Below are 24,758 nucleotides of genomic sequence, written 5' to 3' on the forward strand. Positions count from 1 at the left end.
TCCAAAATTCGATCAAGAATTCTGCGTGTTTTCTGCACAAATTTCCCGCTAATTTTCAATATCCAAACGAAGAAGGTGGAGTGCTCCTTATCCTCGGCTGGGGTGTGAATAACACTGGGGTGTCCGTTAGCAAATGGGTTCCCCTTATCCAAAGAGGGAGTTCGCTTAGCAAATGTCCTCCGTAGGTGTCCCGTGTATTGAATTTTCCGAAAGTGTTTATTTCCCAAAAATACCTACAAACACATAAAACACCAAAATAAGTACAAAATCGAGTACCAACAATACAGAAAATTAAGGGAAACTTAGACACAAAAATGTGCCTATCATGTTGTTACTGGTGGAGCCGTATATTCAGAGAGAAAAGTACCCTAATTAGGAGAAATCTCTTATGACCGCTCGTTTTAAAGACTTCTTTGGGATTGAGAATCTCTACGAGTACCGTTGGTGGGAATCTAGATAATTGCAGTTTATTATTAGTTTTCGATTTATTTGATTGACTAACGGTTGTTGAACTTTGATTGCACCTAGTTTTTTTATGCTTGAGAATCTTCTCTTCTGATATAAGATTCACTCAAGCTAGATCGAAGTATCGACGAGGATCTTTAGACTGTTTGTAGATCTAAAGACGTCTTGTGATAACCCATCGTTAACAGACTCCGTTCTGTGTGTGATTGATCACAAGAGATTCAAGTTGTTTGTGTGCAGGTGTTTATTGAAGATCTAAGAAGATTTCTTAATTGAGTTCATAATCTTTGGTGTGCACAAAACTTGATCGGCTGGGGATCCAACTATAATCTGTGTATCTTTTGATAGATTGGATTGATTAGTTGCGCAGATCCGCATCAGTATTTATTATCTTGATTAGATCCTATTATTGATTGCATAGTCTAAACAATTACTTTGGTAGTTGTTGAATATATTGATCTAGAACCCGTCAAAGAAGTTTATTGGTTAAACGGAATAGCCTTTTGTCAAACTCATATCATGTTGTTTGAAAATAGTTGTTACCGAACACATTTGTTGTTCCTTTACTGTTTGGAATACGAACCAAAGGAATTATTCCAAGTGCGTGACTTATTGCAAGTTGGAGGCGCAGGGATACTGAGGAAACTAGGTTAAATATAGGTTTAGTTGCTTGGTCTCAACTATACGAAGTTGGTTTAGATTTTGTATAGCGACTTAATTCCGAGATTATTCAATTCTGGACAAGGTCCCATGGTTTTTCTGCATTTGCGGTTTCCTCGTTAAAAAAATCTTGATGTGTCTTTTACTTTTCTATTTCCGCAATTATAATTGATTTATTATAATTAGAAGTAAAATACACAAACATTAATTCCTAATTACTTGATAGAAATCCTATAGTGTTTGGCTAAGTCCGAACCTATTATCAAGTAATCATACTTCGTTGTTGTATTATCTCGATCTTGTATCCATAGTCAATCACGCAAGTTATCTTGTTGTCGTATTGTCTCGATCTCGTATCCATAAACGATCACACGATGTGTGAAACGATTCGTTGTATTGTCTCGACTCAGTCCATAGACAATCACTTTCGGAGAAAGGACTTATAGGTGGAAAAGTTTTAGATTGAGGTATATTTGGGTATCCTCGTCTTTTCAGAATCCCAATGAAGTCTTTAAGTCGTTAACCTATAATGGTTTTAGAAAAATCTAGGTTAAAGTAGAATCGACTCTAGTCGCAACTAGTATCACACAGGAGGTATGAGGATTAGGTTTCTCAGTTGCTAGAGTTCTCCCTTATATAGTCTTCAAATCAGGGTTTGTAATCAATGTTACCTTGGTAAAAAACATTCAATATTCACCGTTAGATTAAAACCTTATTAGATTCAAGCTAATATCTTTCAACCGTTAGATTGAACTTATCTTGTTATACAAAAATAAAATGTACCTTCATTTAGATATGTGTAACCGTACCTAAACGTGTGCACTTAGTAGGCTCAACAATAGTTAACCGAAGTTAGCCATATGAACACTTTCATATCAACCTTGTTCGTCTCAAACACAACTAGTTCAAATGACTCAAATGAAACTAGTTATAGAGTTTCTCAATTGTTTATATTCTCATAGAAGTATACAAGACACAATTGAAGCAAAATCGATTTTGATTCACTCGAATCCATTCATGAACATTATATCCACGGTTTACAAAGATTGCATTCCTTATTATATAAATGTATTTATTCATGAAAAACCGAGTTTAGAACTTAACCCACTCAAGTATGCAAACGGCTATGCATACTTAGAGTTCCCGGACTTGGTCTGTTCGCCAGTATGCAAACGGGTACACATATTGTCTCTCACGCCCGAACTCAGTTGAAATTAGTATGCATACGGGTATGCATACTATAGTTCTCGGACTTCAACTGTTGAATCAGTATGCATACGGGTATGTATACTAAATTCCCGGACTTGGAATATACTTGCAACAGTTGGCATACAAGTACGCATACTGTGCCATATCCAGTCATGGTTAATTGTTCTAAACTCCCATTCTAATCATTGAAACATTCGTAGAAGACGACAATAGCTATCTCACACAAACTATTAGCTTCAAAGCAATTTTCAAGTGATCAAATGATCAATACGAAACATTCTGAGTCTACATCAAATAACTGTCTCACACAAATCATGTAAGATGTTACAAGGCGATTTTCACATGATCATCTTTTGACTTTCCTCAAGAATAAAAGATGAACTTGGTTAAAGGGAAATCTTACCAACACATATTTCGAGAAATATGTAAGCGAGTTAAACTCAACTCGAAATATCAAATGTGTATAAAGTAAAGTCTATGTAGTTATACGACTTTTGTTTCAATAAGAGATAGAATATAAATAGACTTCTGAGTGATAGATGAGTTTAAGTCTCCACATACCTTTTGTTGATGAAGTTCCACAAGCTCCCTTTAGTAGTTCTTCGTCTTCAATCGACGAACGTCGTGAAGTCTAAAGGTCAACTACACATTTTATCCTACTCCGAGACATGGTATAAGTATATTAGAAATCAAGACTTATAGTTTTGAAAACTAAACTTGACAAAAAAGCTTGAGTAGTGAGAATATCTCGAGATGATTTATGTGGAACTTTTGCTTGTTTACCCTTTTGACAGGCACCACAGACACCCTCAATCTTAGCATTGATTTTAGGAATACCTCTAGCAAGTTCTTTATTGATGATCTTAGTTAGAATTCGATAATTGATGTGACCAAAACATTCATGCCAAAGATGAGTAGATTCCACCTTAGTCAAATTGCAACAATTGCTAAACTGAGTATCTAAGAGATAACAGTTATTTTTACCACGAGTTCCCTGAAAAATCATTTTTCCGGTTTTGTATACAATGTCACATCCATTCGCATTGAAGACAATTTTATGGACTTTGTCAAAAATTTGACTAACATAAAGAAGATTAGCAGTCATACCTTTAACGTATACTACATCATGGATTTCAGGAACGCCAGGTAGTTTGATCGTCCCCTTCTTTCTTATGTAGCAACAACTCCCATCTCTGAATGTTACTGGTCCTTCTTCAAAGTCGTTTGAATTCACAAACCATTAAAGATCTCCATTCATGTGTCGGCTACATCCACTGTCGAGGAACCATTGAAAGGGTGATGTTGATTTTAGAGAAAAATCTCACATACTAACGGTACTAGCCCGATTGGGGTTTCTTGTTTGATTTGTACACCTTTTGAGAGAAGAAAACAGTTGTTCAGCTTTCTTGTGAAGATTACTAGCAACCTTTAGACTTTTCTTGAAAGACATACATGTATGTTGAAAATGATTATAAGAACCACAAAACATACATAAACCAACATCTTTAAACTCATCTGAGAGATTCTGAGTCGCATCAGGTTTCACAAAGCCTAAACCTTGCTTGTCTCATGACTTTCGACAATTCTTCATGGAAGAATTAAAGAGGTTTTTCATATCCATTGAAGAAACTTTAACAGACGTCAAATCCTTATAAATTGCAATATCTGCAACAAGATCAGAATTGATCCAGATTTGTTCATCCAACTTCTTATGGAGATTAACAATCTCTTCAGAATGTTCTCGAAGATCATAGTTTGATGTAAATTTTGCAATGAAGACCTTCAATTTTCATTATCAATCGTTGTTTTTCTCGACAAAGATTTTTGATGATTTTTTCTAGATCAGAGCACTCAACCTCATCGATGGATTCTAGAACACACTCAGAGTTGAGTAGATCTAATTCTGGTGAAGTGTTTATAGAGATAACACTATTATCCATAGAGTCAGATTGTTATAAACACAGACTTATGAGGTCATAAACGTGTTTGCCTGCTCTGATACCAATTGAAAAAGCGGGGGTCTAACAACCACACCCAATATTTCGTTTCGGAAATCTGTATGGACAAACTCTAATATATTTCCAAGAGAATCAACTAGAAAGTCAGACTCAATCAAGGAAAATTCATCCAAGATTTATATCTCTGTTTCTCAATGTAATCAGCAAATCAAACGGATAGAAATCCGCGACCCTGATTATTATGAGAAACAACTTGAACGGTACCAAAGACCAATGTTCAAGTGTCAATCAATTTACATCAACAACCAAAGGTTGGATTATCTAATTGATTGAACTATGCACAACTTGTGATATTTCAATTATATAGAAAATATAATACGGAAAAGAAATAACACAGACACCAGAAATTTTGTTAACGAGGAAACCGCAAATGTAGAAAAACCCCGGGACCTAGTCCAGATTTGAACACCAAAATGTATTAAGCCTCTACAGACTCTAGCCTACTACAAGTGAACTTCGGACTGGAATGTAGTTGAGCCCTAACTAATCTCACACTGATTAAGGTACGGTCGCGTTCCTTACGCCTCTGAAACCCAGCAAGACTCTACGCACTTAATTCCCTTAGATGATCTCACCCACAACTAAGATACGACCCAAATTCGAAGACTTGATAAACAAATCTGTCTCACACAGAAAAGTCTATTGAATAGATAAATCTGTCTCCAATAGAAATACCTAAGAGTTTTTGTTCCGTATTTTGATAAATCAAGGTGAACAGGATTCAATTGATACACCAGACTTATATTCCTGAATAACAGCCTATAATATCAATCACCTCACAACAATCTTAACCGTATGGAAGCGGAACAAGATATTGTGGAATCACAAACGATGAGATGAAGATGTTTGTGACTACTTTTTATCTTACCTATCGGAGATTGAATCTCGAGCAAATCTTAGAGAAGATGGTACTCAATACTATAGAACAAAGTAAGATCAAAACACGCAACTATAGAGAAAATAGTTGGGTCTGGCTTCAGAATCCCAATGAAGTCTTTAAGTCATTAACCTATAATGGTTTTAGAAAAACCTAGGTTAAAGGAGAATCAACTCTACTCGCAACTAGTATCACACAGGAAGTGTGGGGATTAGGTTTACCAGTTTCTAGAGTTCTCCCTTATATAGTCTTCAAATCAGGGTTTGCAATCAATGTTACTTTGGTAACAAAGCATTCAATATTCACTGTTAGATGAAAACCTGATTAGATTCAAGCTAATATCTTTCAACCGTTAGGGTTAACTTAGCTTGTTATACACAAATGAAATTTACCTTCATTTAGATATGGGTAACCGTACCTAAACGTGTACACTTAGTTGGATCAATAACAGTTAACCAAAGTTAGCCATATGAAAACTTTCATATCATCCTTGTTCATCTCAATCACAACTAGTTCAAATGACTCAAATGAAACTAGTTATAGAGTTTTTCAATTGTTTATATTCTCATAGAAGTATACAAGACACAATTGAAGCAAAATTGATTTTGATTCACACGAATTAATTCATGAACATTATAGAAAGATTGCATTCCATATTATGTAAATGTATTTGTTCATGAAAAACCGATTTTAGAACTTATCCCACTCAAGTATGAAAAAAGGTACGCATACTTAGAGTTCCCAGACTTGGTATGTTCGCCAGTATGCAAACGGGTACGCATACTGTCGTTCACGACCGAACTCAGTTGAAATCAGTACGCATACGGGTATGCATACTATAGTTCCTGGACTTCAAATGTTGAATCAGTACGTATACGGGTATGCATACTAAATTCTCGGACTTGGAATATACCTGCAACAATTAGCATACACGTAACATACTATACTATATCCGATTATGGTTAATTGTTCTAAACTCCCATTTTAATCATTGAAATATTCTTAGAAGACGAGAATAACTGTCTCACATAAACTATCATCTCCAAAGCAATTTTCAAGTGATCAAATGATTAATATGAAACATTCCGAGTCTACATCAAATGACTGTCTCACACAAATCATGTAAGATGTACCAGGAGATTTTTACATGATTATCTTTTGACTTTCGTAAAGAATAAAATATGAACTTGGTTAAAGTGAAAGCTTACCAACACATATTTCTAGAAATATGTAAGCGAGCTAAACTCAGCTCGAAATATCAAATGTTTATAAAGTAAAGTCTATATAGCTATACGCCTTTTGTCTCGATATGAGATAGAATATAAATAGACTTCTGAGTGATAGATGAGTTCAAGTCTCCACATACCTTTTGTTGATGAAGTTCCACAAGCTCCCCTTAATAGTTCTTCGTCTTCAATCGATGAACGCCGTGAAGTATAAAACTCAACTACACATTCTATCCTAATCCGAGACATATCTATAAGTACACAATTTTGAGCTAAACTTGACAAACAAGCTTGAGATAGCAACGCTTGCGAGTTCGACCGAGAAGTGCTCTAACACAAGGTAACTGGAACAAGGGTACAAAGACGATCGCACTGATAAAAACAATTCGAGTGGTTGGAAGAGACGAAGGTTTGTGGAGTCATATAAGGAGACAGTAAATGCTTCCTCTATGTCATTCTATTGCTACAATTTTTGGGATGTTGGATATAAAAGTCATGAATGCACAAATCCTCGACGACAACGACCTAAGACACTCATTGGCAACCCAAACTCCGAGGTATGTTGATTTTTGGGACAAAATCTTTTTTTAGGGGGTAAAATGTCATAACCCTAAATTCTTAAACCATTAGTTAATTGTTAGCCCTTAAAAGATTGTTGTGTGTATTATTAACTGGTTGGTGGCCCATAAAAGTTGGATGTCTTTACTCATAATGCGATCAGTAAAAATAAATAAATAAACCTAGGTTAAAAGGTTAGTTGTAGAAAAGAAAAATTAAGAAAAAAAAAGAGAGAGAGAGAAAAAAAAAACCTAGTCTTCTATTGACATCACCAAGAAAGCTAAGTCACGTGAAATCGGAGGAGAAATCATAAGGAGTTTGAGATCAAGCCAAAAGAAAGTTGATTCTTGCTCTATCAATTATTATTTTTAAGTATTGGATTTCAATTGTATAGATACAGGAGAACCTATTGACTTTAAATCCTTAGTTTAGGTTTTAAGCTTGTTTTTTTTTCATGAAATCTGAATATCGGGTACTGTTTTCATCTTAGAGTAAATTTGAACCGTTAGAAATTATTTATTTTTGTATATGTTGTTTATAACTAGTTTATAAAGGATCGACCACAGTCTTATGCCGATCGGATGATTAAAGGTAGCCAAAACAGCTGTGTTACAATGACTCTAGGTACAAAATTATGCTAAAACGTGAACAGGTTGGATACCACTATATTTGAAGTTAGTTAACATATAATTTGATAGTTTTTTGATATGTAAAACTTATTTATATGATTATGCTTCTGTAAAAATTTGATAGAAATTGGATTTTGGGAAGTACCCCAATTAGGTAAAGTTTTCCAATTGCGACTGTACGTTTTCAGTTTAAATTGTGTATATAAACCCTGTCATAACTTGACATCTAACCGTCAATTTTACTTGAAATTTGTAGGAAGTGTCCCTGATATAGTATAGAATATGTGGTAAAAGTTTCAGCATGTCCATATCAGTCTTACATATGATTTTGACAGGAACAGTAGACTGTGTTTTGCATGACTAATTCCTGAATACTTTTGTATATGGTTGAGGTTTGGGGTTTGTATGAATGTGATATCTAGTTTGAATGATTATACATATGAAATTATATATTGTAGACTGTAGAGATGAATTGATGAATTGATTATGTTTGAGCTTATTTAAGTGTTGAATTCTTATTCAAGTGTTTTTTATTTGTTGAAGCTACTCCATATTAAACTATTTGTTGAGAGGTCAGTCCACAATAGCTATCGCGCTTGTGAGACTTGTAAATTGTGGTTGTCTATGCTATGGGGATAGGACCACAATAATTATCATGCTTGTGAGCACCGGTGTTGAAAAAATTCGAATGTTTCTTTTTCTTTTTCTTTTATTTTTTGAAAATAAGACATTTCATTAAAAGGACTAAGACTCAAAGCGAGTCACTGTTACAATAGGAGTAGAGCCATTTAATCTGGGTTTATGAGAGTTCCCAATATCATATTTATCTACTAAAAGTTGTTTTAAACTACATAGGGAAGGTGAAGTTTCCCATTCTAAAATTGAGTTTAAAGGCCTAACAAACTTGGTTAAAATATCTGCAACTTGATTTCCTAATCTAGGAACGAAATGAAATCTCAAAAAATTAGTACAGAGATGAGCTATTTTGTTTGCCTCATTAATACAGGATTTAGCACGCCAAGAAATATCCAAGTTGTGTCCATTAATTTAGTTGAAAATACTTTCACACTACCCTTCAATGTAGTTGAGAACACTTTCTTTTGGGTTATGTTTGTGCGTGTTTCCTTTGAGTATTAACGATCGAAGGTAAGCGGTAATATTATGGGGTGTTGTTTTTTACAGTTTCGTGACTCTCTTCAACATGGTTAATCTTAATTATTTTAGACTGAAATTTTGGTACTCTTTTACTTAATAGTAAAATTGATGGTTTAAAAGTGAATTTGTAAATCCAAGGCTCTGGCCTTGTGTTGAATTTTCCATACAGGTAATAGAGTAAACATATGACTTAGTTGGGAGTCTTTCTCGAGTCGCCGCTGCCGATTGTGAGAAGAAATAGGATTTCTTCCTTGCTGTAGTTTCTTTTAGACTTTCTTTTTCCTTATTTTCAATAAGGTTATCACAGAGAGACATGGTGTTTTGGTCACGTTAATGAGAGTTTGTTTTAAGTATTATCCTTTGAATATTTCCATGTCAAAACTTTAGTCAGATTTGTTCCTTTTATTTGGTTGAACATTTTTAGAACCAGACTCAATGCTCATTAATATGAGAATGAAGTTATTTCTTTATATATTTTTTCAAATAAACATTTTTTTTCTTAGCCAACTTGTGCTATGTGGACTTTATGTTCGGTTAGTAAAACCTTGAATTGTTAATGATATGACCGGAAATACTAATGTTACTGATTTAGGGTTGTCACAACAACGATGGTCATCTATTATTGTTTGAAAGAAATTTACGAAGAATAAAAGATGTAAAAGAATCCAGCAAATTAACCGTCAAGAATTGGGCATAGACAATTCAACTGAGATTTGAAATTAAGTTATGGCAGCATATGGGTCTTCATTACCAACAAAAGTTTTCTTGAGTTGAAGATGGTTGTTGATTATCTACTTATGGTATCGTATCGTCAGACCAATCAACTAAGATATCTTCTTTCTGCGGGAGGATATTGAATATCTTGGACTTTACGCGTTGAACTCCTTTTCCCTTAGTCAAGCTTTTTGTCCCACTGGGTTTGCATTCTCAATGTTTTAATCTGTCTATAGTTGTACTCTTTTTTCTTTGTCAAGGTTTTTTCTTCTGGCTTTTTCTGACAAGGCTTTGATGATGCGACCAGATTGAAGATAATTGATTAAAGAGATATTTGAAGACATCATTTTAATACCAACATATATTTTTTCAAACAATACGGCTAATGTATGGGTTATACTTGAAGATAAACATTATGTAACTAGTCTTTTTATACATCTAAGGGAGCACAATATCATGGGGGAGAATATCAATACCGTGTAATGAACAATGGATGCTACGCATTAATATGTGATGCACTCTTTTTCCTTCGCTTGGTTTTGTCCTATTGGGTTTTCCTAGAAAGTTTTAAACAAGGCAGTAATCAATACGTCCAACATCTTATATGATCTGTACTCTTTTTCCTTCGTCTAGGTTTTGTTCCGTTTGGGTTTTCTTGGCAAGGTATTCACGAGGCAATATCGTAGTAGTGTGGTGTCATCCATGCGGGGGTGTTGTAAATAATTATTTGGTGGATTCACAACGCACTTACACTACTACCTTTACATCTCCATCACCACCCTTACATATTCTTATTTACCTATACCTTAAGTATATGTTAATGGCTAGTAATGGTTGCATGTCATTACCTCTAATGACATTAACCACCCATTCTATTGTATGCCTTATAACTAGAGGTCCTTACACAATTGCATTTCACACTAATTCCATGAATGAAATGGTCTATCATATATTTTCTCTCTATTGTTTTATGTTTAACATCTTATATTTCTTTAGTTTATAAGAGACGAATCAAAATCCTAGTTTTGTTTTCAATTTTCACTACTTGACAACTAACAAAAGCATTTGCATTAAGCTTTGTTAGGGGTGCAAAGCATCTGACCAGTTTCCAATTTTTTAGTATTATTTTATCCCAAATATTATTAGCACCTATGTCGACATATGGTATTCCATGACATCCATAATATGCTGGAAGTGATGATGGGCATGTACTCAAGCCACGACATACAAAGAACCTAGAAAAAAATACAAGAGCAAAATCCTAACACGTCTTACATGTAAACCTTATATCGACATGCACGTCTTAGTACTTGATGGTTTTATTCTATAATAATGTACACAGTATCATCACTATTCTACAAACAATCGCCTTCACTAAAAAAACAAAGCTGCTACAACTAGGAAAAATGGGCTAGTCCAGATATGGGACAAGAGGTGGCACCTCTGGGATCATAGATTAGCAGGGGGCTGCTTTTGTGTGCAACCACGGATAGGAGCCACATCATTTCTTCTCTCTGTTTCTTCCTATCTCATATCTGGACCATATTTTTTACCTTTGCTTTTGTCCCAGAGCTTTAGCGTTTTCGACTAAAAAAACAACAAAAAGTACTATCACTTAAAAAAAAAGTACACAAATTTCAATCAATAAGATAAACTGAAGGTATTTGTTCCCTTTTTGTAAATTTCATCATCAAACAAAAAGAATATAAATTGATGTTTTGAATAAAATTGATCACCTGATCCATGTTTATAATTCTTCACCGTAACAAATGGTTATAATAATTTCATCATTAGATAAGAGTATAAACAAATTCATGTTTTTCTTTGACTAATATTGATTATCAAATCAGATTTGTTTGACTAAAAAATCCTCTCTTGCATGTCTACATAATCAACTATCCATTTTTAGGTACATTGGTATGTTGGTACATGAAAATATATTAATTAGGCCAAAAAGTCCTTACATGGTTTATAAGCCCAAGTCCATAAAGGGACTGAGGACATAGGGACTTGACACAGTCCAAAAAGGACTTGGTCCAACTGAAAGTGTAATATCCAAGGGTAAAAAGGAGAATGAGGTAGTTAAAAGAGAGTAAAAGGTTATTGACCAAGGAGTGAAGGTTGGCTTGGATAGAAGGAAAAGTTACTTTGGTAATAAAGGATAATAGAGGACATGTGTCCCAATGAGGTAAGAGAGAGAATAGTATAAATATATGAGGTCATTGTACTTTGCATAGATCTTTTCTCTCTCTCCTTTTCTGTGCTCTCTCTTAGGCCTATTCTTATGCACATGGCAAACAACCTATTTTGCCACTTTAGCACCCACTATGGGTATGAGTCATATGACAAAGTAGCAAACGTATGTGCCAAAGTGTCAAATATACCACTTAGGCATACATGATGAGGTTTCCAACAAGCGATAAAATATCCATCGTTATATGATCTTAACATCTCTCGCTAGTCTATCTAGTGCCATCGCTAGTCAAGTTGTCGCTCGTTGACTAGATCTCGCTCCGCATTTTCTCATCCAACAGCTAAATTTTTCCCTCTAAATACCCAAGTTCAAATTCATTTCAACTCACATCATAATTTCTAAATCTCTCTGGAATTTTTTTATCTCTCAATATTCTTATGATCTAAAACAAGATTAACTAATCAAACATTCTATACACTTCTTAGTTTCTTGTAATATGGATTCACAATCTCAAAGTTAAGGCGACGGTATAGGTAAAAAGGCCAAAGTTTGGGGGTGCAAAATTCAGCATCACAGAAGATGAATGTATCTGTCGTAATTATGTTTATTTTACCCAAGATTGTATCGATGGTGCACAACAACATGGTAACACCATGTGGGATAACATATTTCTGAGATATCAAGAGATAACCATGAAAATCAATGATCGTGATGCAAGTGAGTTGTCGCGATGCTTCATTGTAATCAATAGGGAAGTCGCCGATTATGTTGCATCGATAATGAAAGCCAACACTTCATTGTAATCAATAGGGAAGTCGCCGACTATGTTGCATCGATAATGAAAGCCAACAGAGCCCGTGAGAGTGCTTTTGTAGATGGTGATGTTGAAATACAGGTTCATACAAAATGGCAGCATAAAAATGGCAAAATTTTCCAATTCGAAAGTTGTTATCATATTTTAAAGGTGTTGAAAAATATAATCCATACGTGTTAGCATCTAATCAACAAGTACATGAAAGGTCACCATACAATTCTTCTCCCTCAACACCAAATTCTTCATCATATTCTTCACCAGATATCCCAAGAAATCCAAATATCAACTTAGTTCTCAATAATGATGATGCTAATAAATTTTTTTTTTGGAAGAAACAAAGCAAGACTTACTACAAAATTAGCTGAAGAAGGGGGAAGCTTCGATGGTTTTAACATGGCAGAGTTTATGGAACATCAGAATACCGTCGAGAAGTAAAGAGTGGTTGACAGGAAATTTCAAAACAGGGAGACGAAAAAAGTCAGCTTTTTCAGGAAAAATTTGTCAATGACTATGATAATCATAACATTCTCCAAGCTGACACTTCAATTATGAACCCCAAGCAAAAACATGTGTGGTAAATCGATATTGACAGGCTACAAGCACATATTGAACAACAAGGCTGGATTTAATAACAACCAAGATGGTGGTAATGATGAGGATGATGAGTTCGATGTACTAGTACCTCTAGATAATTGATATATTAATTTTAGTTTTAGTTTGAAATGAAAAGTTGCTTAATTTGAAATGTCGTTGCATTGTACTTAATAATAAGTTTAAGTCATTAACTTAATATTGAATAAACAAACTACAAAAAAATTGACAATTGAATGTTTAAACTGATACATAAAATGAAATTTAAATACACCCATCGGCTTTTCCATACTCCGCCAAAGATTCACTCTCGGATCTTCTCTTAATCTGTCATAAAGATTCTGGCTATAAATGTAATCTTTTTGTGGTTGAATCTCATGCCTCAAATATTCATCTTCATAGTTAGTCCACTCCTTGTCACGACGAGTTTCCTGAATTGCCATGTTATGTAGAATTATGCAAGTGAGCATAGTCTTGTGTATTTCACGAGGACTTAAACCACGATATGGCCCACACAATTGATATCGAACTTCCTCTTCAAAATTCCAAAAGTCCGTTCCACATCATTCTTCAAAACTATTTGGCGGTCGTTAAAATACCGGTATGAATTACCCAATGTGCCGACAGGGGATGACGGTAACATTGAACCAAGGTTGACCATATTGGATAGATATCATCCGCAAGATAATACCCATGAGTGTATTGATTTCGTTTATTATAAAAGGGACTTCGGGACAAATTCCATACTTTAAATCTTCAAACAAAGATGAGTTGTGCAAAAATTAATATCATTTTGTGAACTCTGAAGACCAAAAAAGCATGCCATGTCCAATAATCATAAGAAGCATCAGCTTCAAGGATAACGGTTTTTCGGTTAATGACCCTTATATTTTTAATCAAATTTGCCACTTCTACCATAGTGAGGAAACTCATTTTCCATGACAACTGGCATGGAAAATCAAATTTTTTTTCATATGTTATAAGAATAAGCCTAACAACATGTTTGTTTTTTCATGTATACAGGTAGATGATTTTACGTAGAGGTTTACCTCTATTTCTATATAAAATTTACAACATAATGTTTCTTAAAATTATGTTTGTTTTTCACTATCTAATAACTATATATTTAGTTTTCAAATATGGGTCATGTTAACCTATGCACTAATGTACAGGTTACTAATTTATATAGGATTAAGAGATTTTATATTCCGACGACAATTAAAGTTAATTGTGTTTTAATGAGTAACCAAATTACATTAATACCCTTCCGAAAATATGCCTTTTCTTCGCACCATCTCTGCAAGTCTTGAAAGCAAACTAACTGTTTAATTTCAGAATCTGATATATATTTTTTCAGCAACCACTACCGGTACTTATCTAAAGAGATTTTTAACTGAAAGTAAAGTGAGATTTAAAGACTTTGTAGTAAAATAAAAAATAAATAAATCAAAAACGGAAAGAGATGAAATCAACGGCTTTCTTGTTTAATACTTGCTTCATACATGAGGAACTAGGAAGAAACTAAATCAGTTGTTGGGCTGCCACAAATACAACAGTTCCTAAATTTTATCTTTTGGTTTCTCTTCCTCCTTTGGATTTCAAAGCCATAAATCAAACAACATAATAAACATTAAAAAATAAAAAAATCATCAAACACGATCATTATAGAGAAGAACTTGAATGCGATTGATTGTATTTGTTTCTTTTCCCAAATATCAAAATTTTCCTTTTTTGAGAATTGAGAACATCACCAAAGAGACACTAATATACAATATAGAACTAGTAAAGATAAAGGAGGAAATAAATAACGGTATTGAGAGCTATTTAGTCTAATTTAATTTGTGGAAAAAATTATCATATGTTGAAGCATGTAAGAATTTGTTTTCCTTCTAAAACGATAAATGAAGAGAAAATTTAAAGTGACAAGTTAAGCTTAGACTTTTATTTAATTACATGGACAACAATGTAAAATGAGCATTCATTAAAATAAAAACATAGATAATAACTAAGAATCTCAAATTCTAGGTTAAAAATGGACATTAATTGCTTCTTAACCTACGCTTCTATGCAAAAGTTAACAATTACCGAATCGGTGAAATTAACAAAATAAATTAAATTTCGGGAGGCTCTCGTCCACGACTCTGTCTGCTTTTACCCATGTGAAATAAATGTTTGAGTCCGCCATTTGTTAGTGTCTACGTAACTTTGCTATTAATATTATCAAAAGTTTCATGTCATAAAACTAAAAAAATCCTGGCATTTTTAAGGGCAACCCGAAAAGAATCAGGGACGACTTTTTTATTCCCATCTAGTGAAGATGGTTATGGGGTGTCTTAAAATAGAAATTGTCCATATTGTCCTTCACCTTGATGCTAAATCAAAACCTATATCCTTTATTTTCGTAATCATAACATTTCTCTTCTCCTTCTTTATTTTACCGATTGAAATTTTTTCCAGCGTATTAATTTTGATTGAAACCAAATATCATCGATTACACAAATTTTAGGATTAGTTTTTTAAAATTAAAACCCAAAATCCATTAACCTTAAAGTTGAAACTTAGAACATAAAAAAAAAAAATCGAGTTAAACAAACAAACCGGATAAATGATAGTAGTTGTGATCCAAAACTAGGATTTGGTTGCTTGAAATAAAAAAATTGATCGGAATTTTTTTAAGGATATACAGTTGTAGAAAGATAATCGGTAGGTATAAAGTTGATTTTATCCACCGATTATGGTTGATTTCTTAAGAAATGAAGAACATTAACCATAATCGGTAAGTAAAATAGATTGTTATTTAGCGATTATTTTTGAGTCAAAAAATTCAATTTTTCTGTACTAAAATTTAAGCATAATCGGTAAATATCATCCCCCGTATCTACCGATTATGAAAATAGAGAAATTCAAAATTTTATAAGTTTTTGGAAAATCAGAATTTGGAGATACTATCACAATCTGTAGATAATGAACATCACGAAACTACCGATTGTGAAAGTAGAGAAATTCAAAATTTTATTAGTTTTTGAAAAATCAGAATTTTGGGCTACTATCACAATCGCTAGATAATGAACACCACGAAAATACCGATTGTATAATCGGTAGATAATGAACATCGCGAAACTACCGATTGTGCTTTTATTTTGGAATAAAAAAGTATAATCGGTAGATAAAATACTCTATTATCTACCCATTCTTTGAAGTTAATAGCGCTGAATGCATTCAATCGTTTCTCTAACCGTTATTGAACATTCAACATGATATTCTTCATGATGTTTCCCACCTTCTTCTTCATACCCATCCATGTATGTTAATGATTTAAGAAAAAAATGGTTTTGTCCTACTTTTTCTTTTTTTCTTTCTTCTCCTTATACTAAAATCTTAAAACTCAAAAACTAAACGGAAAATGGGTCATTTGTCCAAATATATTTAAAACATGGTTTAAATGGACGAGTAAATATTTGTATAGGTGAAATGGACACCAAAAAAATAGCAAGGATGAAACTGGATTCATCCGGATTTAAACTTAAAAAATAGCAAAGATGAAACTGGATGCATCCTGATGTTAATTAAAAATAAGAAAAAGTATTTGAAAATGGGTAGGATGAAACTTTTTACATCCTGGCTATTTTTTTAAATTTTGTCCATTTAAACAGTATCATAATCTAAATGTCCTATTCACCCAGGAATTGTTGATTTTGGTCTTTTTAACCGATTTTGTGAAAACTAAAATGATTTTCCTCTATATAAATTTCTCCCGATTGTAAACTTAACTACCGATTATTAACGGTAGTTTGGCCATATTGAAAAACGGGAGATAAGGGTGGCTTCATTTTAGATTTGGATGACCCGTTTTTGTCTTATTAGTCACCGCTAATTCTTGTCGTCTTTAAAAATGTCACGAAAAAATAATCAATAAATCAAGTTGATTAAGTAAGTGCTACTGTCTATATGAATATTGTTGTTTATTACTTACGTCCCACTTTGGATTAATGATAAGGTTTTTTAGGAACCATTAATTGAGGGATAGAAAAAGGAATTGGGGGATATAAAAAAAGGATAAAAACTGGTTCCAGATATCAATTCGGGGTCACCCGTTATCTAAGTATTTTATGTATTACCTAATCTACTCCTCATTAATCAGGATTAGTGATCAATAATAATTAGTAAAATCTTAAGAATTTTGATAAATGATTAGTGTGTGTTTTATTTGAATTTGGGTGAGTGAGGTGAGAGTATAAGGAGGGGAAAATATTTTTGAGTGGAAATTTTTTTGTTGGACCTCTTCACATTCATCGGACAATTTCCAACAATCCGCGGCTTGGTTTCGGCAAACACGCACAGCCTTCGTATGATCCTACAATTAGGAGACAATACAATTAAGATATTTTACATAAATACACAACAATACATATGCACAAGATAAAAAATACTTACATAAGTTTGATAGATAGTACGAAACCACGAGTGCTTGTATCCAAATAGTGTTTTCGGTTCCAAAGCTTCACCCCAAATTCTACCACGTTCAAGGTCAGGTATCATGTCATTAATATGAGGAAGGTGGGAACCTTTAACTTTCACTTTGCATTGCCCTTCTTGCCATTGCCTTGTGTTGGTTGTTGACTTGGCCCACCAACTTCGCTTTGGCTTTTTAATTGACTTGGAGGAATCACATTATCTTCATCCTCACTTTCCTCTTCATCTTGCTCATCTTGATCATCGTGGTCACGGATTACAGCTCGACTACGGTCACCACCACTCTCCCAAATTATCCCTCTTGTCTCAGCCCCCAAACGCTTTTTACGACCTTCATATTTCCCTCGAGGAGGGAGAGATTGAGGAGTATCAAGACCGTCCTTCCTTCTTCTCTTAGTGACAACATCTTTAGTTTTTCTTTTGTTAGCCTCCTTGGCTTTTGACCTATATCATAAAATCACACGAAATGAATGTGAGACAACTCACTTTCAGTTTTTCCACCGGCATTGACTTACTGAAACAAAACACGCCGGTTGTCTGTTCCGGCATTAAACAATGACTGTCGACAATGCCGGTAATCATATGTAGTTCTCCTGTATGTTTTTAGTCCACTACCGGCATCCATACATATCAATCAATTTCATGTCGTAACCTGGTGCCGGCATTCAAATCAACCTAAAAATGTATGTCGGTATTGGTGATAAATTCATAAACTCTCCTGTATGGTTTAATTCTACTACCGACATGCTCGAATTTTCACAAAAGAATGCCGGTACTATAAACCGGCATACAATAAAACCAAATGTCTATGCCGGTACTAATGACAAATTCATAAACTCTCCTGTATGTTTTTAGACCACTACCGGCATACACGAATAGTTATAAATGACTGCCGGTACCAAGAACCGGCAGGGAATTCGACCCAAATTCTATGCCGGTATCTAAAATTCAGTTTCTGGTGAATCTGCGGAGTGAAACCGGCATTGCATTCATCCTAGATTGAATGCCGGAAGGTAAAACCGTCACCGTATTCGTACATATTTCAGTACCGGTAATCACTGAAACTCAACTGTTTCAGTTAGGGTTTGCGATTCTAACCTAAACTCATTGCTATAAATCGATTAAAACACTCATAAAGTAGTTTAAAATCGAGAAGCCATGGTTGCGAGAGGTTGATTGTCCGAATCCGCTGCTTGTTCTTCTTCTTGCTCTTGGGCAATTTTAGCAATTCTTTGTTTTTGTTTTTGTTAAGCAATCGATTTTGAGTTCGATTGGGCATTCGTTTTCTTTCGTGGATTTTAAGTTCGATTGGGCATTCGTTTTCTTTCGTGGAGGCATTGTTTATGATCCGGGTAGGTTAATCGACGAAGAAATTTTTGAATCGACGAAGAAATTTTTAAGTAATACTTGTGTGTTATTACATTACTTTCTTTTTAGTTTTAATAATACATATATATTTTTGTAATCATAATTTTAAGTAATATTCAAGGCCCTCCCGGCCCTACCCGCCCGAGCCCAAATTACATAACAGGTTTGGGCAGGCCATGTGTACTAACTGTAAATAAATAATCTTGTCCGTCCGGCCCATTTAATTTCATGGGTAAGAGATTTTCCTGCCCGCCCTATACCGTCTCGTTTAATAATTAGGCCGGGCAGCCCAGCCCAGCCCGGTTTACACCCCTAAGTTCGTTGAAGCTTCGGTGGGATGTACTCTTGTTCAAGCTATGCCGTTTAAACCTCCTTCTGAGTTATTGAATCTTCATCCAAGTCTGGAAGGAGTGGAAGAACCAGCGCAAGTTCAACTCACAAGGTTCACTTGTGGATCTTTAGCAGTTGGGTTTACTTCTAATCACATTGTAGCTGATGGACATGCTACAAGCAATTTCTTCGTCGCTTGGGGTCAAACTTGTAGAGGTATTGATATCAAACCATGTCCTTTACGTGATCGAACGATCTTCGCTCCTCGCGACCCACCACAATACGATCATGAGCACAAAGGAGTCAGAATTTAGAACCAAGAAACCACCTAGCAAACTGAGCGGTACTTTTCTTGATCATGAAAATATTATTGTGCAGAAAGTTCATTTCACAGTCGAGTTTCTTAGCAAACTCAAAGATAAAGCTTCTTCTGCATTATTGAAAAATAATGAAAAACCATACAGCACATTTGTGAGTCTGGTTGCTCATCTGTGGAGAACTGTAACTAAAGCTCGTGGGCTAAATGGTCATGAAACTACAAATATAAGGTTAGCGGTGAACGTGCGAGGTAGGTTAATCCCAAGAATGGCTAATGAATACTTTGGCAATTTGGTATTATGGGCATATCCCACTGCCAGAGTAAAGGAGTTGTTGCGTGAGCCATTACCCTTTGCAGCAAAGACCATAAATGATGCCATTGCAAAGGTGAACGACAAGTACTTCAAATCATTCATCGACTTCGCAAGTTACAAAGCAAAAGAAGAGGAGCTCATACCGACCGCTGACATGAACAAAACAGTTTTATCCCCCAACTTGGAAGTTGAGAGCTGGTTAAGATTTCCGTTCTATGATCTTGATTTTGGTGGTGGAAGTCCTTACATTTTCATGCCATCTTATTTTCCAACTGAAGGGATGATCTTTTTGCTACCTTCATTCACAGGAGATGGAAGTACAGATGCTTTTATACCCTTGTTTCAACGAAATTTGGCTTCTTTCAAACAAATTTGCTATTCTCTCTAGATTGATAATCAATGTTTAAAGATGGAACAATGATCAGTATCGATGTTTTGTAAAACTGATCTCAGGGCATACAACCCTGTTTAACTTCTGAAAATTAAATGATATGTACTGTATGAGTTATGCTAATACTAATGCAATGTATCCTAATCAAGCGTTTGCTGCCATGTCATATTTGAAACTACCAATGAATAAATTGCAAGATCGTACAGTGCATACCTGAACATTACTGATATACAATACTACTTCAGTCACTGAATTTCGCTGATATGAAACACTACTTCAACCAGTTTCAAACCAAAGAAAAACACTTGGTTGATCATTTACAGAAGAACAGTACTTACTGTGCGTCAAGTCCTGATACAATATGTACGTAACGATGGACCTGATAGTAGTAGAGACTAATACGAGAACCTTATCTTATCATCCTTCAATAATTTTTACAGCAGACCTGCAGAAAGAAAAATAAAAATTGACAGTTAGTTGATCCTCCTAAAACACGAAGAGAACTACAGGGAAGCACTGTTGGCATTTTAACAACTTAGTTTTCTATTTTACTGCTCAGACTCGAAACGTACCCGAATGGGCTTTGCTTGATAGACAGTAATTCAATGTCCAACTGCATATCAAAGTAGAAATTTCAAGTTATATGATAAACATTCAGCAAGCAGAGTCTTGTTTGTTTCTTTCTTTTTTCAACTAAAGGATAGAATGTTCAGGTACAAATTAATAGAAAAGCATGTTACCTCGATTATTGCATTTGGAGGAATCTCTTGGACCCCTTTGCTTCCATAAGCTAGTTCAGGAGGAACTATCACCACTCTCTGTGAAACGTAATATATTACAGAAACCGGACTTCAAGTTATCAGGACTCTTAGTTTGAAAATGAAAAGAAATAAATTGGTAAAACGACAGACTTATGTGGTAATGCTGTATTCGCTATATTGAAGCTCATGACACGGACGAACAAAATTCATGCTTGACATATCTAACCTGGCCTCCAACTCGCATGCCTTCGGTACCAAGATCTAACCCTTTAAGTACGTTTCCTCTCTCAGAATTACCAACATCAAATCCATATGGCTGCAAAGGACAAATATAACACCTTAAGGTTACAGAACAGTCTCATATCGTTTATTTTTATACGCTGCAGCCAATTGCTCAAGTCTTCAAACACTAAGGTATACGAAAAAATTGAGTCATGGGGTGGTGGACTTGCATCTTTTTTACAAAAGCAACAGAGATTAATTGTTAAATTTAATCAATAGCTCAAACTTTTTGGTGACGAGTATACAGAACTTGGAAGGATTATAGCTGAGCAACTACAATCTAAAGGTAAAACTCTAACAGAGATGGCCGAAAGTATTATTATTCAAACCTACCGTTCCCCCACCGACTCCAAGTCCTTGTCTGCTAGTCATAAAACTTATTGCCTTCCACTTGGCTACGTAATGGACCTACATATCATGGATAAATGACATATGCATTACTTACAAGCAGTCATAGGGTGAATGCAAAACAAAATGAGAAACCTACTCATGATGGATCTCTGAACTACTCTCACAGAAGAGCATCATTAGAAGGTTTTAACCTACACATAAGCCTGTGTTGCACATATCATCCTTAACTAATAACATGTAAGAATTGATTTTAACGTAAATTAAAAACCATGTCATGGAAATCTAAGTGGCATACAACCATACTGCAACTCGTGATCCTTTCACAGCTTTCGCTCCTTCTCCAACCTTCAGATCATAGTACCTGATTTGAAGGATATCACAATCAGAAACCACGCTATGCCAAATGCTTGAGACTAATCTCTATTTTACTATGTGAAAACGTAAACAAACCAGGGTAACAGTTTTATAGAGATGGTTAGGATTCGAGACCCCAGACACCCAGATATTTTAAGTCAAATTATTTGGTGATATAAAGATTTCAGATGCTCGTCCTTGCACTGCTTTGAATTGCATATGAAATGCAGACATGTACATTGCTATATGGATTATGGACAAATGCCCTGACCTCAAAGTGAGGTACTTGTTTTGACAAATGTAGGCTAAGTGAGCAAAATTTAATGTTGGTATACTAACTTGAGACCGTTTGGGAGTGTAGTAAATTCACTCTCAGGTATTTTTGATCCTCTAAGCTGCCATAAACAAAAGAAGGGAAAAGTCAAAATTGTTTAGAGATTTCTGGAATTCCACTTAGCACAATGCAACAGGAATCTAAGAGTAACATATAGAACTCACAGCTCTTCTACTTGTGCTTACAGCCTCGGCCGCTTCACAAATGTATACACTCGCAACTGATGCAAGAACCACAGGCAATGAGTCAAAGTTTAGCCTCAATTTCTCAAGCGAAATCCAAATTTACATTCTAATACGAAAGAAATGAGTTCCCAAAAGAAAGCACCCACATCTGGCAAATACAATGACCAGAATTCAAATACACAAATTAAAGACCAGAGGGGGAGAGATTTTCTACGCCAGATGAAATGATTGAAATCCGATCCCTATAATTCACTCTCGAAGAGTATTGGGTAGCCAACTTATACATACGAATAAAATTTGGAGTACAATTTACCATTCTTAATCTACAACATACACAATTCACGCGAATTAATCACTGCGGGCACTAGCTTCCCAATATTTAACGTTTGATGGTCGAATTAGGCTTCCTAAATTCATTAAAGTTTGTTCTTAAAGAACTACCCACATTCATACGAATATCAACTTAAGATCCTGAATTGATTCTAAGCATAGCTAGTTGTGCGAAAACCGACTACTTGGGTTAGATATTTATAAGCTTCACATTGTAGTTGAATTTCAACATTTCTTTCTAGAGTGACAGGGAGTAAAGAGCTAGTTACAAACCTGCTGCAAGAACACAACTCATCAAAGCCCTCCTTCCATCGGATTGCAGTGGAAGCGTAAATGGTTTCACTGAATCATCGATTGAACATTGACATGTAGCCCGTGATGAATTTCGATTAATGGGTGTTCTTCTCCCTATAAATTCAATTAAAGGAAGCATTATCTAGGGTATTTTAATCACACAAACCCATTAAAGAATTGACAGACAGAAGTACTTCTTACTTGAAATTGGACTGAAGGAGGAGACAAGACCTTGTTTGTAAGAAGGAAGTATTGAGAGTTCCATTTTTCTCAGTGACCGTTATGAATATTAGTTACTTATTAGATGAAGAATATAGCATGACCAAAATGATGGGAAATGATTACTTCTCTTTCGTTTTCTTAGGGAATTGGGGATAACATTTGCAACAAATCTCAACCACGCATTTGGTCTGCAATCTATATATATATATGGGCTCACCAGTCACCAAGAACACTCAGCCAAAGAGAGTCGTATGTCCCGTTGACCAAAGAATGAAACAGACCTCAAGGTGGTAAATCACATCGGAGAATGTCTCGAGAAAACGAGGAAAAAAAAAATGAAAAGAGAATGGGCCATTCCAAAATATATACATCATCTGTATTTATTTAATAAAAATAAGTAGCACAAACAATAAAAAGAAAAAACTCAGTAGAGACCCATGGGTGGCAGAATATCAGGTGGTGTGGAAGGTGGTGGCACGAAACCCGGAGGCCTTGGTGGCGGCAAATCATTTGGCGGTGTTGGCAACATATCTGGTGGTGGCAACGGAATATCAGGGACTGGTGGAGGTGGCAAAATATCTGGTGGTGGTAACGGAATATCAGGGCCTGGTGGAGATGGAACCGGTGGTCTTGGAATATCGGGACTTGGTAGATCCGGCCCAGGTGAAAACTCTGGAGGAGGATCAGCAATCTTCTCCGGTGGTATGGGATCTATTTCTGGTGGCGTATGAATCTCCGGCATCTCTTTAGGAATTGAACTAGGATCTTCTTGCTCTGGTATTTGTTGCGGCGTCGGAAACTCCGGCGGTATCGGCGACGAAAACATCGACTTGGAGAACCTACATGATAGCGAGCTAATTTTCTCGCTGTATTTGTTTCTTGCAGTAGAGATTGAATAGAACGAAGAAAAAGAACATATGGATGGGATTACTGATTTTTTGATGAACATGTTAGTACAGATTAACGCAATAGTACTAGTAGTCGCAGGCATAGTTGCTAGCTCTCTCTATCTTAATTCTATTCAATTCATTCATGTGATGTGATGTGAATCTTTATCTCTAGCCAAGCAGCAACTAAAGAATGGTTTTATGAAGAAAAGGGTAAGTGACGCGTATACAAAATGTACAAGTGGAGCTAGCTCATGCTTTTCTTTTCTCTGCCTAACTACGTTACGTGGTAGCCATGCATTGTTGCAACCTTTAAGATATTATTATCTGTTTCTATGCAAATTTCTAAGACACAGTTACACCACTCCAAGAATGACAATATTTTGAGCAATGGGCCGGTCAACCGGAGACTAATAGGTTGTTTTATCTTTTTGATCCAACTTGTCTCGATCTG

General features: G+C 35.1%; 1 protein-coding gene and 1 pseudogene across 1 annotated transcript; one reads left to right on the plus strand and one right to left on the minus strand.

The window, feature by feature from the left end:
* Positions 1–18,138: 18,138 nt before the first annotated feature.
* Positions 18,139–20,319, plus strand: LOC113312061 (annotated as a pseudogene).
* A 167-nt stretch (positions 20,320–20,486) lies between these two features.
* Positions 20,487–23,575, minus strand: LOC113313607 (peptidyl-prolyl cis-trans isomerase FKBP16-4, chloroplastic-like). The gene is made up of 10 exons (XM_026562400.1): positions 23,397–23,575; positions 23,175–23,309; positions 22,551–22,606; positions 22,392–22,447; positions 22,002–22,059; positions 21,681–21,755; positions 21,292–21,381; positions 21,045–21,122; positions 20,877–20,917; positions 20,487–20,749 (listed from the first exon to the last, which is right to left on the minus strand). The coding sequence occupies exons 1-10, from the start codon at positions 23,458–23,460 to the stop codon at positions 20,722–20,724; spliced, it is 681 nt and encodes a 226-aa protein (XP_026418185.1). The 5' UTR covers positions 23,461–23,575; the 3' UTR covers positions 20,487–20,721.
* Between the last annotated feature and the right edge of the window lie 1,183 nt (positions 23,576–24,758).

The sequence above is a fragment of the Papaver somniferum genome, chromosome 9 (assembly GCF_003573695.1).
Source record: "Papaver somniferum cultivar HN1 chromosome 9, ASM357369v1, whole genome shotgun sequence".
In the NCBI taxonomy this organism is placed as follows: domain Eukaryota; kingdom Viridiplantae; phylum Streptophyta; class Magnoliopsida; order Ranunculales; family Papaveraceae; genus Papaver; species Papaver somniferum.

What these genes read in the sequence shown, in the direction of transcription:
- LOC113313607 (XM_026562400.1), bottom strand. Translation starts at nt 23,460, where the DNA reads ATGGAACTCTCAATACTTCCTTCTTACAAACAAGGTCTTGTCTCCTCC. An exon ending in TTGGAGTCGGTGGGGGAACG is followed by an intron (nt 21,382 to 21,680) that starts GTAGGTTTGAAT and finishes TGTCCTTTGCAG; the next exon opens with CCATATGGATTTGATGTTGG. An exon ending in CTCCAAATGCAATAATCGAG is followed by an intron (nt 20,918 to 21,044) that starts GTAACATGCTTT and finishes TTTGATATGCAG; the next exon opens with TTGGACATTGAATTACTGTC.